The sequence below is a fragment of the Apteryx mantelli genome, chromosome 2 (assembly GCF_036417845.1).
Source record: "Apteryx mantelli isolate bAptMan1 chromosome 2, bAptMan1.hap1, whole genome shotgun sequence".
NCBI classification, from domain to species: domain Eukaryota; kingdom Metazoa; phylum Chordata; class Aves; order Apterygiformes; family Apterygidae; genus Apteryx; species Apteryx mantelli.
In genome coordinates, this window is record NC_089979.1 from 129,521,424 (window position 1) to 129,535,920 (window position 14,497).

The following is a 14,497-nucleotide window of genomic DNA, read 5'->3' on the forward strand; positions in this document are numbered from 1 at the left end:
CTTCTCCAGCTACTGCATTCCCTAGTGGTTAATGAGAGAAATCTGTCCACATTTTATACTTGTGCTGTGTCCTAGCCTCTCTTTACTGCGGTAGCATTTGTTTTCTAAATTCATGTATGCATCAATTGTATTAGTATGGAACACCAGCCATTCCAGCTGATGCTATGTTAGGCAATATTCTGTGGCAGGATTTGGTGATTTGCTTCCTAATACTTGATCTAAATTTTTCAGCTGTATTTCACTGGTATCCATGTTTAAACTGTTCTTAGAGGGGACTGTGATGCTTTCTTGTAAACAATATGGCATGTCTCTGAGCTGTCCTTCTATCTGTATTTTTCTTGTACACCCCATTCCTTTGGGATTTATCATTTATATTTCATGTTAGCAGCAGGTGATTAAAGCCACGCATTCATGAAATGTTTTCCAAGAATTAGAAGTTCACAACAAGAAAACAGATGTTTTATCCCATGCGGCAAGTTAGTATATAGTGATTTTGGGGTTGTGCACAGTATATCATATGTCCACCTAGCTTCTGTGCTTTGGAGACAGACGCTGTGAGTCATTTCTAGTTAAACATTATGACTGCTTAGATGTATTAGTTTATTTGAGCATCTTTCTGTTTGGGCTATTTCTTTCACACCAGTTTGATGTGATTTTTTGGAGCAATTTCAACTGATTAAATATATCGTCATTTTCTCAACCAAATTGCCTGAGATAACAGCAGACATATCACGTGCACTCTGGTCGTTCACAAAACTTCTGCATGGAGCATACTGAGGCAGGAGGTGTGCACAATCAATACCGTGATCATTTACTGCACCTTCTGTCCCCACAGATTCTGTCATGCTTTGAAAAATTCTGTCAGTGTGGTTAATTTCTTCGATGCTGATGAGCTGTGTTTTGATGGACACCATCTACTTATCTTATGCTTTTAAAAATGGCAAGCCAGCATATATTACTTGATGCACTTTAGCATGTTGGTAGTCAGTCAGCCTGACAGTCAGCAATGTGTCAGTGCTGCATTATGCCAAGGTGCACAAATGTTGCAAGTGACAAATAATTCCTGTTTTGGCACTCCTCCGTAAGATGAAACTTGTATTAGTTTTGATAACCAGAATTTTTTCACACTTGAGCCAGTGTTTAAGAGTCTGTCTTCAAATTTTGTAGAGATGGCTTTAAACCTGCAGACAATTAATGGTGTAAGTGCTAACGTGGGTAACTACCCCGTCTTCTCATACAGCAAGTTCAAATAGGCAGAAAGATTCTTATATTGAGATTTCTATATAAGATTTTGTGCCTATAATTGAGAAAAGTTCAAAAATACATGCCTTTTGTGTCATCAGTTACGAGTGCTTACAGTGATCAAGCTGAAGTTAAACTCAACTGGAGTAAACCAGAATAATGCACATATCCCAGATGTATGCCAACTGATGGAATATGCTGCATATTCAGCACAGTCTGTGAATACATATAGTTACAGACTTTTATGATTAGTTTCAAAAATAAATGGCTATGTTCGTGCAGAAAGTTATTATAGACTGGCTTTAATGTGAAGGCGATGTTATTGTATAATACCTTAAAAGTGTATTTCTTTGTATGAGATTAGAAATCATTAGTGGATACTCTTTTTTATTATTTTAAATTTTGGGATGTGACCAATAAAATAATGAAATGGGTCTGAAACAATAATAAGAAATAGTTATACCATGGAGAAATGAAAAACAGGGAAAAAAGAAGGCTGATGAATTTGGTAACTTGCTTCTAACACATTACTTTAAATGGTGACCACAAGGACATCTTCCCATAATTAAGTGTGGGATAAGGGAATTTGCCCATTTTTCCTGCGTCGACCTACTTCCTGTGGGTTTTCAGAACTGTCTGCATCTCTTACTAGCCTCCCATACTGGCTCGTTTCTTAAAGGCATAGAGTTGGAGGTATGTCGGGGACTGTCCGTAGTCATCACGCAATCATATAATTGGTATTTAGTCCAGGAAGTTTCACAGGGCATTTGCCCTGCATCCCACAAGCCACACCACAGCGTCTGCCCCAGTGTCCCCTCTGTTACAGCTACAAATCCCTTATGCTCCTCTTCTCTTGAAGATATCTGATAACTTCTGGCTGTGTTCAGAGGAGGCAGAGTGTTACTTTTCATCTGTTGAAAAGAGAGTATCGCTGGCCCCTCGGATTTAAAGATGAGATGATATTATGCCATGCTGCCCAACCAAAGATCTCCTATCAGAGGGTGAAAGGAGCAGAGCAGATAACTGATTTGTGGATTTGAGAAAGAAGCAGTGAGAAAGGAGTGCTGCTGCATAGCAGGAGGATGGTATGGTTTTGTCCCTTTGCTGTGAACTGTTTGCTCTGTGGATGAAGGCATGTAACCAACCATGGGCCCACTGAAATGAACTCTGAAAGCAAGGAGCCATAGGTCAAATACCTTGGGATTAGTAATTGTCTAAGTACATTCTGTTTATAGCAAAAAAGATCTATCTGTATATAGCAAAAAAGACAGAGATTTTCTAAGGGTGTCTATTTCAAACCATTATGATCATTTATTCTTTTTATTAGTTTTTTTTTCGTGATATTGGACACCTGAATTACCTGTTGACATTGCAGGCCAGTCAAGATTTCTGCAGCTTGTTACCCATCTCTAAGCAAGAGATGGTTTGTCTCTGTTTGCTCTGGAAAACCCTTCCTCCCAGTGGCATGTTCCACTAGTTTCTGGTGATCATACAGGCTCTCCTGCATTGGAGTCAACACTGTCTTCACTTTCCTAACTTCTTACAGCAGGGATAGAAATCTTTTTTTCAAACTCACAAATGCACTTAATTTAATTATCATCACAGTGGACTACCAATAAGATCATGTTTGCTTTCTCTGCATGTTTTCTGACTAATGTGCAAAATTTGATAACCCTGTACTTTATTTTAATGTGAAATGGCTCTTTCATGAAGGTCATTTTTTTAATATTTCTTCAAATATGCTTTCTTTTCACAATATCTGTGATTCACATATTCCACATATCTGTTACTATGATTTCCATGATAGATCTATTCAGTCTGAGTATTCTGCCCTGCTTATAATTAACAAATGAGAAACAATTCTTTACTTAATAAAAAAGCTACGAGAATAATTTAAAAAAGAAGGGAGGAGAAATATCCTATATCAACTTATCTGTAGCTTTAGAGAACTTTAGTATTCAAGTAATCATCAGCATTTCTTCTTGGCCCCTAAGATGCTAGAGGTTTAATTTTGCATTTCTGTTTGGTAGAACAGAAAGGTCCTTGAATGAAAGAATGCCATTTCACTGAACTTTATTTGACAGTCTGTGAGGAAGCTTTGGTCAAGCAATTTGCTAGGGCATCTTAAATGAATATGTCTTGCTGCCACAGTAGCTGTGGCAAAACCACTGCACTGTAATAGACAGATCAGTCCCTTTGCTGCAATTGCCATAGCAAAGCAACAGGCAACAGTTAAGCAGATTGTCAGATACAATTTATAATTGACCAGATCCTTACATAAAAACATTTTACCTGAGATCACTGCTCAGTACCATACAATGTTTTCTGTGGTAAAGAAATGAGACAATTAAGAAAAAACATTTCAGGCAAAGAAGGTTGACATAAAAAACAGGATTTTGATAGAAATTATAGAATATATACTGCCCATTTGAATGTTAAACCATGTTATAAATGATTGTGAAATATGTGTAATTCTCCTCCTTCCTCTTACAATGCTGATACAGAGAAATTGAGGTTGAAGAGGGAATAAAATCACAGGAAACAACCTTGGGGATAGCTTATACAACAAAAAAGTCCTTTCTTTGTTATTGAATGTTAGAAATAATGTTCTCTTCACTGTATTGAGGCAAGTGAAGTTGTCTTTCAATAGTTTTTAGGAGTAATGCGTCTTCTGAAAGTACTAACCCTTTGAGCCATGCACAAGACAGAGTGCAACAAAGTCTTTGCTAAGTCTTATTTTCTTACTATTCCAATCTTTCCTCTTTTTTTAATGTTCACATTGTTCCTGATAGGTTAATTCTCCCTTTCCCTTTCCCCTATCTTTCTCTTGATACATGTCTTGTTCTTTTTTATGCCTCATCCTCTTTCTTACATATTTACTACTCTATTCAGTGGTATATTATTGCCATCTTTCTTCCTAACATTCTATCTCTTTTTCAATAATATTTCACTCTTTTACAAAAAGAACAAATGTAAAGTGACGTCAGGCTCAAGGACTCTAGTAATCCAGTAGGTTTTTTTCCTCTGTTTTTACTTGTGTGTGTCTTGTCATAGATCATGGCATAGTTTGCACAACCCTAGGTCCAACCAGCTGCTTTCTAATCCTCATATTCATCTCACTGTTCTATTTCTCTTGTTGTTTTAAAGGTTTTCTGATGCTTTTTTAAAATTGCATAGCTTTTGAGGTGCAGTCACACAATTTTCTGAGCAAAGGAAGCCTGTTTAGAAAAGATTGTTGGAAAAGAGATTATTTGCTGGTATGCAATTTATTGTCCTCTGAGGGCATATATCCACTACTGAGTTACCACTCATCTGCTTTGCTTTGGACTGACTCGGATGGCTGATATTAAAGCAAAAATAAACCTGTCAACACTTTGTCAGAGCGTGAAAAGTAAAGCCATTTCATTTTGACTTGCAGCAGAAAGAAGGGAAGCTCGAAACGCCTGGGGAGGGGAATCCCGCAACAGCTTCCACAGAAGTGGAGACTTGAGATTCCTCTTTTGCTGGAATTATAATGGGTCATTAATGTTGTTCTGCTTCTTTGAAAGCCAATGATTCCAAGAAAACAACTCTCACACAATACGACAATGAGGCTTCATGGGATGTTTATTAATATTTTTTGTGTTTTCTATGTCTGTAGGAGAAAGATGCAATGATTACGCCTATGCCATTCGCAAGGCCACAGGACTTAGGCCCATCTATTGCTATTGTAACTAAAGTAAACCAGATTCAGGATCATCTGCTGAAGAAACATGACATTGAGCTGTACATGCATCTGAACCGACTGGAAATTGCTCCACAGATTTATGGACTGTAAGTGTTTACAATGCATTGTTTAATTTAATTCCTTCTAGTTTTATGTCATTGTGTTAGGACATTTTTTGGCCTTAACTTCAGGAATAGAGAAATGGGGATATCCTTTAGAACAGCATTACAGTAAATGAAACCCCGGTGTTTGTGGCAATGGCATTAACAGTGCAGATACAGTCTTTTCAGCTGCATATTAGAGAACTTAGCAAAGAGTCTCTCAAAGCAGTGATGAAAGTACATACTGAATTAAGTATGTTACTATATATTCTACTTGTAGTCTTCCTGTTAAATAAGAAATGGGACAATAGGGCACAACAGGAGAAGGAAAAATCATTACCATTGAATGATTTATTTACTTAATTTTGTCACTAGTTCAACATCAGTCAGCTTTCACCTATTGCAGTGATGGGGTCTTGGATACAGGTGATATTGGTGCTGTGGGGCATGCTGAAAGTTAAAGCACAGAGACGTGAAAGTGACTCTGCATGGAGTCAGCTCAGGTAGTCCTTGTTCCATTAATCTGGCTCAGGTCCGTTCAGCTGGCTTGGTGACATGCTCCCCTCTTCTAGGAGAGCTTATTAGGTCAGGGGCAACTTTGGATGAGGCCTGTCCCCCTATGTTTGCATAACACTGTATCCAAACCATTCATGACTCAAGCTCAGTCAATAGAGAGCCAAGTCTGCAACTTGGATTTACCATGTGTGATTATGAATTGACTGTGGTTTTGAGAAAGAGTTTTGCCTTCATAACTTAGAATTCTGATATTCAGTTCACTTTGATCATTCCTTAAAGAGTTAGCAAGCCATATGTATGGTTACAGTGACAGAAAAATGTGAGTTTTCATAAAAATTCTAGAGTTTTCTAACTTTTTGCCATGATTTAAACTTAAGGTACACTTTATCTTAAATTAAAAGAAAAAATGTTTTATTTGTAGTTGTGAATTTCCAAATGTAATTGTGAATTACATTTGACAGCTCAGTAGAAAATATAGAAAGAAAGGGAAAAGGAGACTCTGTGAATGTCAGGGCTCAATTGCAACACTTAAAAATAAAGCCTAATTTGATATCATAATAAAATGAAAAAATACTGAGAAATAGTACACCCTCAAGCGACGAGTTGAACTAAGAGTGAGTAGTGGTATCAGACTTGCAAATAACATATCTTTGGAAGACAAACTTGGCTGCTTTTAAAAAAAATCACCATTCAGTAATTTTGTATTTACATTTGGATTTCAGGTAAGTTTAGAAAAGTTTCTAAGGTAATTCCACACAACTTATTTAAATAGTTTTGATATGAATGGGCTACAGGGAGAGGAAGAATAGACAGAGTAAACATAAGGTATTAAAAGTACAAAGAGGACAGATTATCCTGTTAGAGTATTTTTTGCATAATGTAGGGTTGTCTATTTTTTTTAATATCTTCACTAGTCTGGAAGAGAAGGCAAATGTCACTAATAAACTTCATGGGTGGTAATAAATTGGTAGGCGCTATAAATACCAAGGAAAACAAAAAGACAGTGTTTCTGTTTTATGAAGGCTTATGAAAACATGCAGAAAATAAAGATAAACCTCCGAAATTTGCAAACAGATATTTTGGGGCAAAAGTAATTTGTACTGTAGGTATTCACATCAGTATAAGTGTATTTTGCCTTTCAGTAAGGGAAATAATTGAAAGAAAAAAATAGACTTTAGCTCAAAACATGACATTTTAACAACAGAAGAACAGTGCAGTCTGGTATGGCATAAATAGAAGAACTGAATCTGAATAAAGAAATTTACAGTTAACGGAATGAATTATGAGAGAGAGCTTCAGGCTGACTATCAGGAAAACCTTACTAACAGGGAGCTGTTAGACTGTAAAATAATATATCAAAATTAACAAAGAAAAAACCATCAGAATATATTAAAGGTAGGCTTTGAAAAGCTCTCAGAAATAGATAGTGTCATAGAGAAAAGTCTGCATTGGCAAAGGAGGGGAGTAGGTTGCCTGTGAGGTCATATCTTTTTCTGATTTCTGATTTAATACAGAGGACAGGAGAAAAAGTAAGAGAAAGGAACATGACTGTGTTGTATTATTCTCACCTTTAAAGCTGTCTGAACTCTTCAGAATACTAATTTCCAGTAGTGAACCAGGTGACAGCCTCAGATGCTGGATCTTTTCCTGTATTTAACATTTCTTGCACTAGAAACAGCATTTCTTAAGCATAATGGGTTATTAATAATTGCTAAATATAACCTAAGTGCAGGATTCATGTGAGCTTCTTGTTGAAGGTTTTTTTTGCTGAAGTTTTTTGGGTTTGCCAACAATATTCATTTCTGATCCTTCATATCACTCTAAATAATATACATATGGTAGAAGGAAGACTGGGAACTTTGCTCAAAAGAGATTATGGAGTTAGAGGAAAAGGATATCAATATGAAAAGCTTGTATTCAGTGGTAGAGTCTCCTCTGGCCTGAACAAGGTATACAGTTTATATATTTAAAAATATAGTATTTTATGCCTTGCATGTTTATACCTTGCCACAGAAGGTAATAAAAACAACTCCTTTATACCCTCTGTATTTTCATAGAGTTGATTTCAGTCTTTAATGTTTGCAAATAGTCTTTTTATTTTTACAATAGTAGGGAGATTTGTTCTGCTGAGATGTCAGGTACCCCAGTCTATATAATAGTCTGTATAATTTCATGTTCAGAAACTGTCCTTTGAAATAATATGTGGTTATATGCTTCTTAAAATTATGGTTACTTGCTTAGAAGAACAATTTTAACAGGCATTTCTGTGCTTGTGGTATGATTCATTAATTTTGCTTGATGTACACTGGTGCAAAGGCTGTATGCCATTTTTGTGGAAAAGTTTGTTTATGATAGTATTTATTAAAAAAGGGGTTTTCTTCATCAGTTAGTCGTCTGTAAACCATGCTGTCATTAGCTGTGCCCTTGTGTTCTACTGCACCCTGGGAAGTGCTACCTATTTAAAAGAATTCTTCTTTTCTCTTAATATCTGTTTTGTGATATGTTTTAGCTCAGGGGACTAAATTTCTTTATCGTCCAATGGATGATGTCAGTAACAGAGATCACATTTCCTGGCTATCTATTTCTGATCAGAGAGAGAACACTGCTTGGTGTAGTAAGGTATATTAGTATCCTGGCTATGCAATACTTTTGTTCTGTGATGATGCGGGTTGGTGTTACGTACTGTAGCCTTAGCACAGGGGTTTCTCTAACTGGAAATTCTGTGAGACCACAAATTTGCTCGCTGGTAGTCAGCCATTGCATGTCCTTGTGAGAGTTAACCACTATTAGTGTCAGCAAAATGGAACCAGCAGCACAGAGAGAAAAGGCTTTGTGTCTTATCATTCTTAAGTCTTTTATTTGCCATGTCTCTCTTTTGTTTTTAGACCTTGAGATAATGTGTTGTAGAATAACATTGTTTAACATTCCTGGTAGCACTGTGAATTGTGTGTAGTCTAACCAAATCATAATAATTATCCAATCATATCTAATTTTCAACTTTGTAAAGTACAAGAATAGTTTAAAAATAAAATGGAATTGTTTGCATTAACAATTCAGTGACATGCCTCCTGATAATAAATTTTTCACTAAATAAAAACAAAAAATGCTAAAATTGAACAAAAAGATTAGATACTACGAAAGGTTGACAGATGGAATATTCAGTTTAATTGTAAAATTAGATGAGTTAACAATGATTAATGTCTTGGATTAAATGGTATTCTAGTGTTAATTTCTTTGACCCTTACATCTAATTCATGTTAAAGTACAAAATAATTATTGCAACATCATTCTGCAGTTTCTGCTGTGGCCAGTGTTTGCAGTGAGAAATTAAGCAGATTGTGTTCTCAGCTTGGGAAGGGACAAGGTTTGAAGAAAGGCTTCATATATCCAAATCTTAGGACATTTTCTCCCACTTACAGTAGTTTGTAGTGGAGGACTTTCTTTTACATTTCATTTAAAGGATGAATAAATTGGAAGAGTCCCACATAGTATTTTTATAACTATTTTATTTTATGTACTGAGTGAATTATGCACAAAGTGGATTATATTCATATTGCATCACATGACAGCCTCATAGAACTGCATGCAATAAGTACAGCCAGATCATGTAAATATATATAATATGGCTGTATAGAAATAATACACACAAAGATAATGACCAGACATAAGCGTAAAAAGCCCTAAGAACAAAAATTAGCTGTTGTCATAAACTCACTACCTCCTGCATCACAGTACTGATGGCAGATTAGATGCTGATATTATATTGGTTAAGAAAACTTTCCAAGCACATATCTCCCAGACATAAAGCGCGTGCAGAAGTGAGTGTAAATATTTCCTGATAGCTTAATCTCAGTACAAGAAAGGCCTTCTTCAGGACATTTGGTGCCGATGGCGTTGCCTCCCTCTGTCGTTGTATTTCATAATGATCAGTCAGCTAGATGGACTGTGTACCGCAGTTTGAAGTTCAGTCAGCCCTTTAGGCTGGTACCACAATTACGCTTCAGGAAGAAACCTATTTCACATAGCAAAGAAAAATATTTGGAGTGAAGGATGCAAACCACATCGGAGGGTAACTGCCTAGTTAACTAGTCACACGTGTGGATTGGAAGCTAGCATTGGGAAGGTTACGTTACAGGAAAGTCAACAGCAGATGTGCTGCTCCACTATTACTATTGTTATTAGTTGCTTTGCTATGAGCACTGCTGTAGGGCATCCACCTGTTTCAGTTTCTCTCCCTTGCTGCTATGGTACCGGGCAATATTCTTTTCCCTAACCATATCGCTCTCTGGAGGTAGAAGTTAAAGGATTTTACAAATGCAGGAACATAAGTCATATTCTTGTATCCAGAAAAACCTTCCACAAGTCAATCCAATGAGGAGTAATCTTTATGATCTCCAGAAAAAATAACCACAGAGATCAGTCTTGCTAAGGAAAACTTTCCAGATCAGCCAGGATGCCTGGGTTTATTTTGGACTCTCACACTTGACAAAAAGAAAGAGAAATAATATATGGCATGGTCCAAACTAATTGCAGTTCCTATGTAGTTTTTAATCCAGTGTCATCAATTAACTGGACAGCAATTACAATGAAAGCAACTTAGAGCTATTGTGCACTTAGTAGGGAAACCACCAAAATCTGCTCTTGCTACTAAAATAAATGAGTATTTCAGAATCTAGCAAGAGCTAAGACTAAGTAAGTACAAAGTCTTGCAGAACAAAGTAAGAATCCTCATTTAAATGTTCAGGACCAAATTAATCCTGAACTTAGTAACTGATACTGCTGTTGATTTCCAGTAATTATTTTCTGTTTGACATAAATAATTACATATAAAGCAGATTATTTTTGTAAAATAGATTTTAATGCTCTGTAAACCCTAGCCTGTCTGTCAGTAAAATGCTTTTTAAGGATTTAATGCCAGATGCACAGACTTTTCTAATAAAAGTTATAATCCACTGTTGGGCCCACAAATTAAGAAGAGATATATTCCACTGGGATTTTAGATAAAGTTTTGGGGGATGACTCAGGCATCTGAAGACTTACTACCAATTCTATCTTGTATAGTGAAATAAGTAGTTGTAAGAAAAAAGCTGTAAGTTCAAAGTAAAGTGACAGTAAGAAGAAAAGACAATCCAAAGCTCATTTAGGAAACTGAATTGTATTTTGATGGAGAGGGGGATTGCCTCACTTGTTGTTGACCTACCAGTTGTATTGTAATAATTTACTAACTTGAAGGGTTTGCTTTGTGCAAATAAATGTGGACAATTCCTGAAACATCATGGTAGGTACCTTATTTTCAGGCAACAAGCAAGCATTATTTGACTCTAAAGCTGCTTTTCTTCTATTTCAAAATAAGGCTACCCACCTTTTGTTTTCTTATACAATAGATATCTGTTGTTCTTCTTTGAGGTTCTCCAAAAGGTGTTCTGGTTTTTTGATTGAAAAAAGTTATTTTTGATCTTGTGTCACTTACCTTCTCCATTCTTGTTGTGTACTAGGTTGAAAATTATAATATGATAAACTTTTACTTTTATTCTCGTTTTTCCTACTCTCACAAATAGTATTTTAGACTTAAGATTTGAACTTGTATATGATGTGAAAGCCCCGTCTATAAACAGAATGAAGGATTGGTTGAGGTATTGAAAGTGCTCATCTGAGTTTTACTCTTCTGCCACATAATTATGTGCTGAGCTGATAATGCATAGTACCGGCTGGCTGTGAGGGTGGAAGGCAGATGCAGGTGATGTGCTTCCCATATGAAGTATGTGGCATTATCTATATCTGGGAAAGAAGCAAGCAAGACAGCTTCTGTTTTGACTTATGTCACGCAGCCTTAAAAAAAAAAAAGTCTCATTAAACATAAGTAGGCTTAGAGACCAGTGGATTTGAATAGAATAAATATCTTCTGACAGGTATGATGCATTTAGTAGGAATATATACAAGTGTTTGAAAGGTTGTCTTTATGTCTTGTTTTTGTAGTCAATAGCTATAAAAGCTGAACACCGAACGGAGGAGTTCTGCTGTAGCAAGGAATTTAAGGTGTCGTGTTTCAAATACTTCTCCTTTGTTTTCTTCATAGTTAATCACTTCAGCTGCTCAGGTTAACCAGTACTGTCTGATTTAACACATCATTTTGTTTCTTTCAAGGACATAAAACTTAGTCTAGAAAACTCGTGTGAAAATGAGTACAGAAAGAGCAATACAATGTAGGTTAAGTATCTGTTGCAGGAAACAATTACCTCAGCATACGCCTAAAAAATGAAAATGTGACCATGTCCACGCTAAGATGATGTCAGTAGGGAAAATACAGGAGCATGGACTAGCATGGTCACTAACACATTTGCTAAGTCACCAGGGCACTTACCATAAAATGCAGGTCTGTGGATAATTCATGGTTTAGTTAACCTGTGCTTCATCTTCACTGCTTATTCTTACCAGTCTATCTGAATCAAGATAGTATGGGCATGCGAACACATGTTATTAGCACACCCTTTATCTTCCTGTGAAGGCATGCCTTTAGAGCTGTCCAGAAAGTCATGAACAGAACCATCTGCACTGCGCAGCAGGGAAAGATCATCCTGCTATCAGTCTTTAAGATAAAAATCGGTATCCAAGAGTCATGATATCCAAAGACTAATGGAAACAAAAAGTCACCATGAGAATCTTTATTTTCTTTTGCATAGTGCCAAAACTCATAGAAATGAGCTTCCAGCAGAATACAAAGAGCCTCAGCAAGAATACCACAAACGTAATTCAGATACTCATTAATTTAAGAATTGTACTGTGTTCTTTAAACACAATTGGGACCAAATGGGTGGTGCAGATAAGAGGAATTTTGTTTGAAATCGTCAAACAACTGAGCATGAAATATGTAAATGCACAACATAGGCCTGTTTGTAGCACAGGAATTAGATTCCATTTAAAAAGTCAGGTTTTTGAATATTTTTGTTTTTCCATTTCAAAACAAACGAGGCCATTTTGGATTTTCGTGGAAGAATGGGGAGAAGAATGACTGGCAGTTGCATCAGAGAAAAACCCAGTGGTTACTGAACTGCCTTAAGATGCGGGGTATCAACTTCAGGGAGAGTATAGTCTTCAGTCTAAGTTTCCCCCAGCCCTGGAGGGCATCTTAACAATCCAGCTCTTCTGGGTCATTTTCCTCTCAGTCCTTGGTTTTCACAGAAAACTATATCCTCAAGCCAAGATTCATTCCTAATGAAAATTTTGTCAAAACTTAGTGAAACAGTAATTTTTGTAAGAATATATGCAATCTGCATTTTCTCCAGAAGCTTTTGCTTGCCCAGTGGAATGCAGTTAATCTGAAAAAGGTTACAGTGCCAGTATTAAGAAGAAGGCTTCACTTTTGCTTTTTCTCCCCACAAAAGTAAGTCTGCCAGCTAGTCAAGTCTGTCTGCCTCTTGTTTCCCCTCCATTCCACTTGAGATACTGATTTCCCCTCCTATGCTTTCTCCTTTCAATCAAACTAAATGTTACAGACTGAAGTGAGGGATTTGAAGAAAATGGAGAGAATTCAGCAGATAGCCTGTATAATTCCAATTAAATATCGTGAGCCATCTCTGGCATGGTTGTTTTACTGGGAGGTCTTGAGTTGGATAAATACATCTCACTGCTGGAAGTAAATGCAATAGAAAAAGGTCCTTCCCTGAAAATGATATCACTGAGTGTCCTAACTTTTAAAATGGGTGAGCTGTGCAATAGTTCTCCATGAGTTTGTGAACCCCTTTCTGACATCTACTAGAGCTGCAGAAGCTTCAGCAAAAAAAATTCTGGTTCCTAAAAGGTGCGTGCCTTGAGTACCTTTTCTGATTCTGATGTGTTTTCAAGCAAGAGTTTTTAAAAGGATCATGTGAAAATTAAAGAAATAAATCCATATTTGAAGAATAAAATCCATTAACAGGTCACAGGAATAGCTTGCTCTACAGTAGTGCTGTTAATTAGCTTGGGCCACTTTATATAACTTGTGAATATTATATGAATACACAAAACTAACCTAGGTAGATAATGAAGGATGATGTTTGATAAACATTTCTAAAAATGGAATTATTTTGCCAGATATTATAAAAATAATTACAGTGTTTCATCAGCCCTATTACTATAAGTGGTAACATGAAGCCCTAAAGGGTTGGGGCATTAAGGCCCCACAAATTTTGGCCAGAAATGAAAATCTTCACACAACCCTACAAAATAGAATTGCATAGTGAAACACTGAAAAAACAGAGTATCAGTTTTGTATTACCAACTTAATTAACCAAGGTGACTAGGAAAAGTAGGACCTGGTTTTCAAATAAATGTTTTGAAATCAATGAATGAGTCATATTTGAATTTTTACAGAAAGTCAAGGGTACTCCTCTACTGTATTCTTCATCTGAAAATACTCTAAGATATCCTTTGCAGCTTGATATTGACTGCTGTTGATGACTTCCTTGAATTTCCAGATAGCACTGTTTATAAGGAAAGAAGACAGTGGGTGCACCCAGAACTTTGCTACTCAGTATTGAATGTATTGACAACAGCAAACTAATTACACCCAAATTTCAGAGAAGCAAAGCAGCATAACCCAATGTAACATCAGGAGATTACCAGCATCTGTTTGAAAAGTGCTCTGGAGAGCATCTCTTTTCATAGGCCTTTATATTGGCATCAGTAAGTTTTATTTTTCTGCTTTTCTTTGCTTTTCATCACCTATTGGAAATTAGGACCATTTTAGCATGCTTTCTCTAATTAGCCTTATAGAAAATTTTTTGGTTTTGAAATCTGAAAAAGTGTCCAGTACAGTGGTCTTTCAATGCCAGACAAGCAAGATATTTTATTTTGCTCTGAGTATTAAAAAAAGAGAGAGAGAAAAGTGATTTCTTTTCTTATTTTCTACCCTTTAAGTGCTCATTTTAGTGTACTATAATATAATGAAATCCTC

The 14,497-nt window shown here is 36.3% G+C and overlaps 1 protein-coding gene across 9 annotated transcripts in view; it reads left to right on the plus strand.

Moving 5' to 3' along the window:
• Positions 1–14,497, plus strand: part of TBC1D5 (TBC1 domain family member 5) — a 337,770-nt gene that overhangs the window by 202,677 nt on the left and 120,596 nt on the right. For all 9 annotated transcript variants that reach the window (XR_010883476.1, XR_010883479.1, XR_010883480.1 and 6 more), the window contains one exon: positions 4,883–5,055. Coding sequence is in view for 2 of the 9 variants with exons in the window: in XM_067291524.1 (XP_067147625.1) it covers positions 4,883–5,055 (173 nt within the window). In the remaining 7 variants the exon portion in view is untranslated. The remainder of the gene's footprint in view (positions 1–4,882; positions 5,056–14,497) is intronic.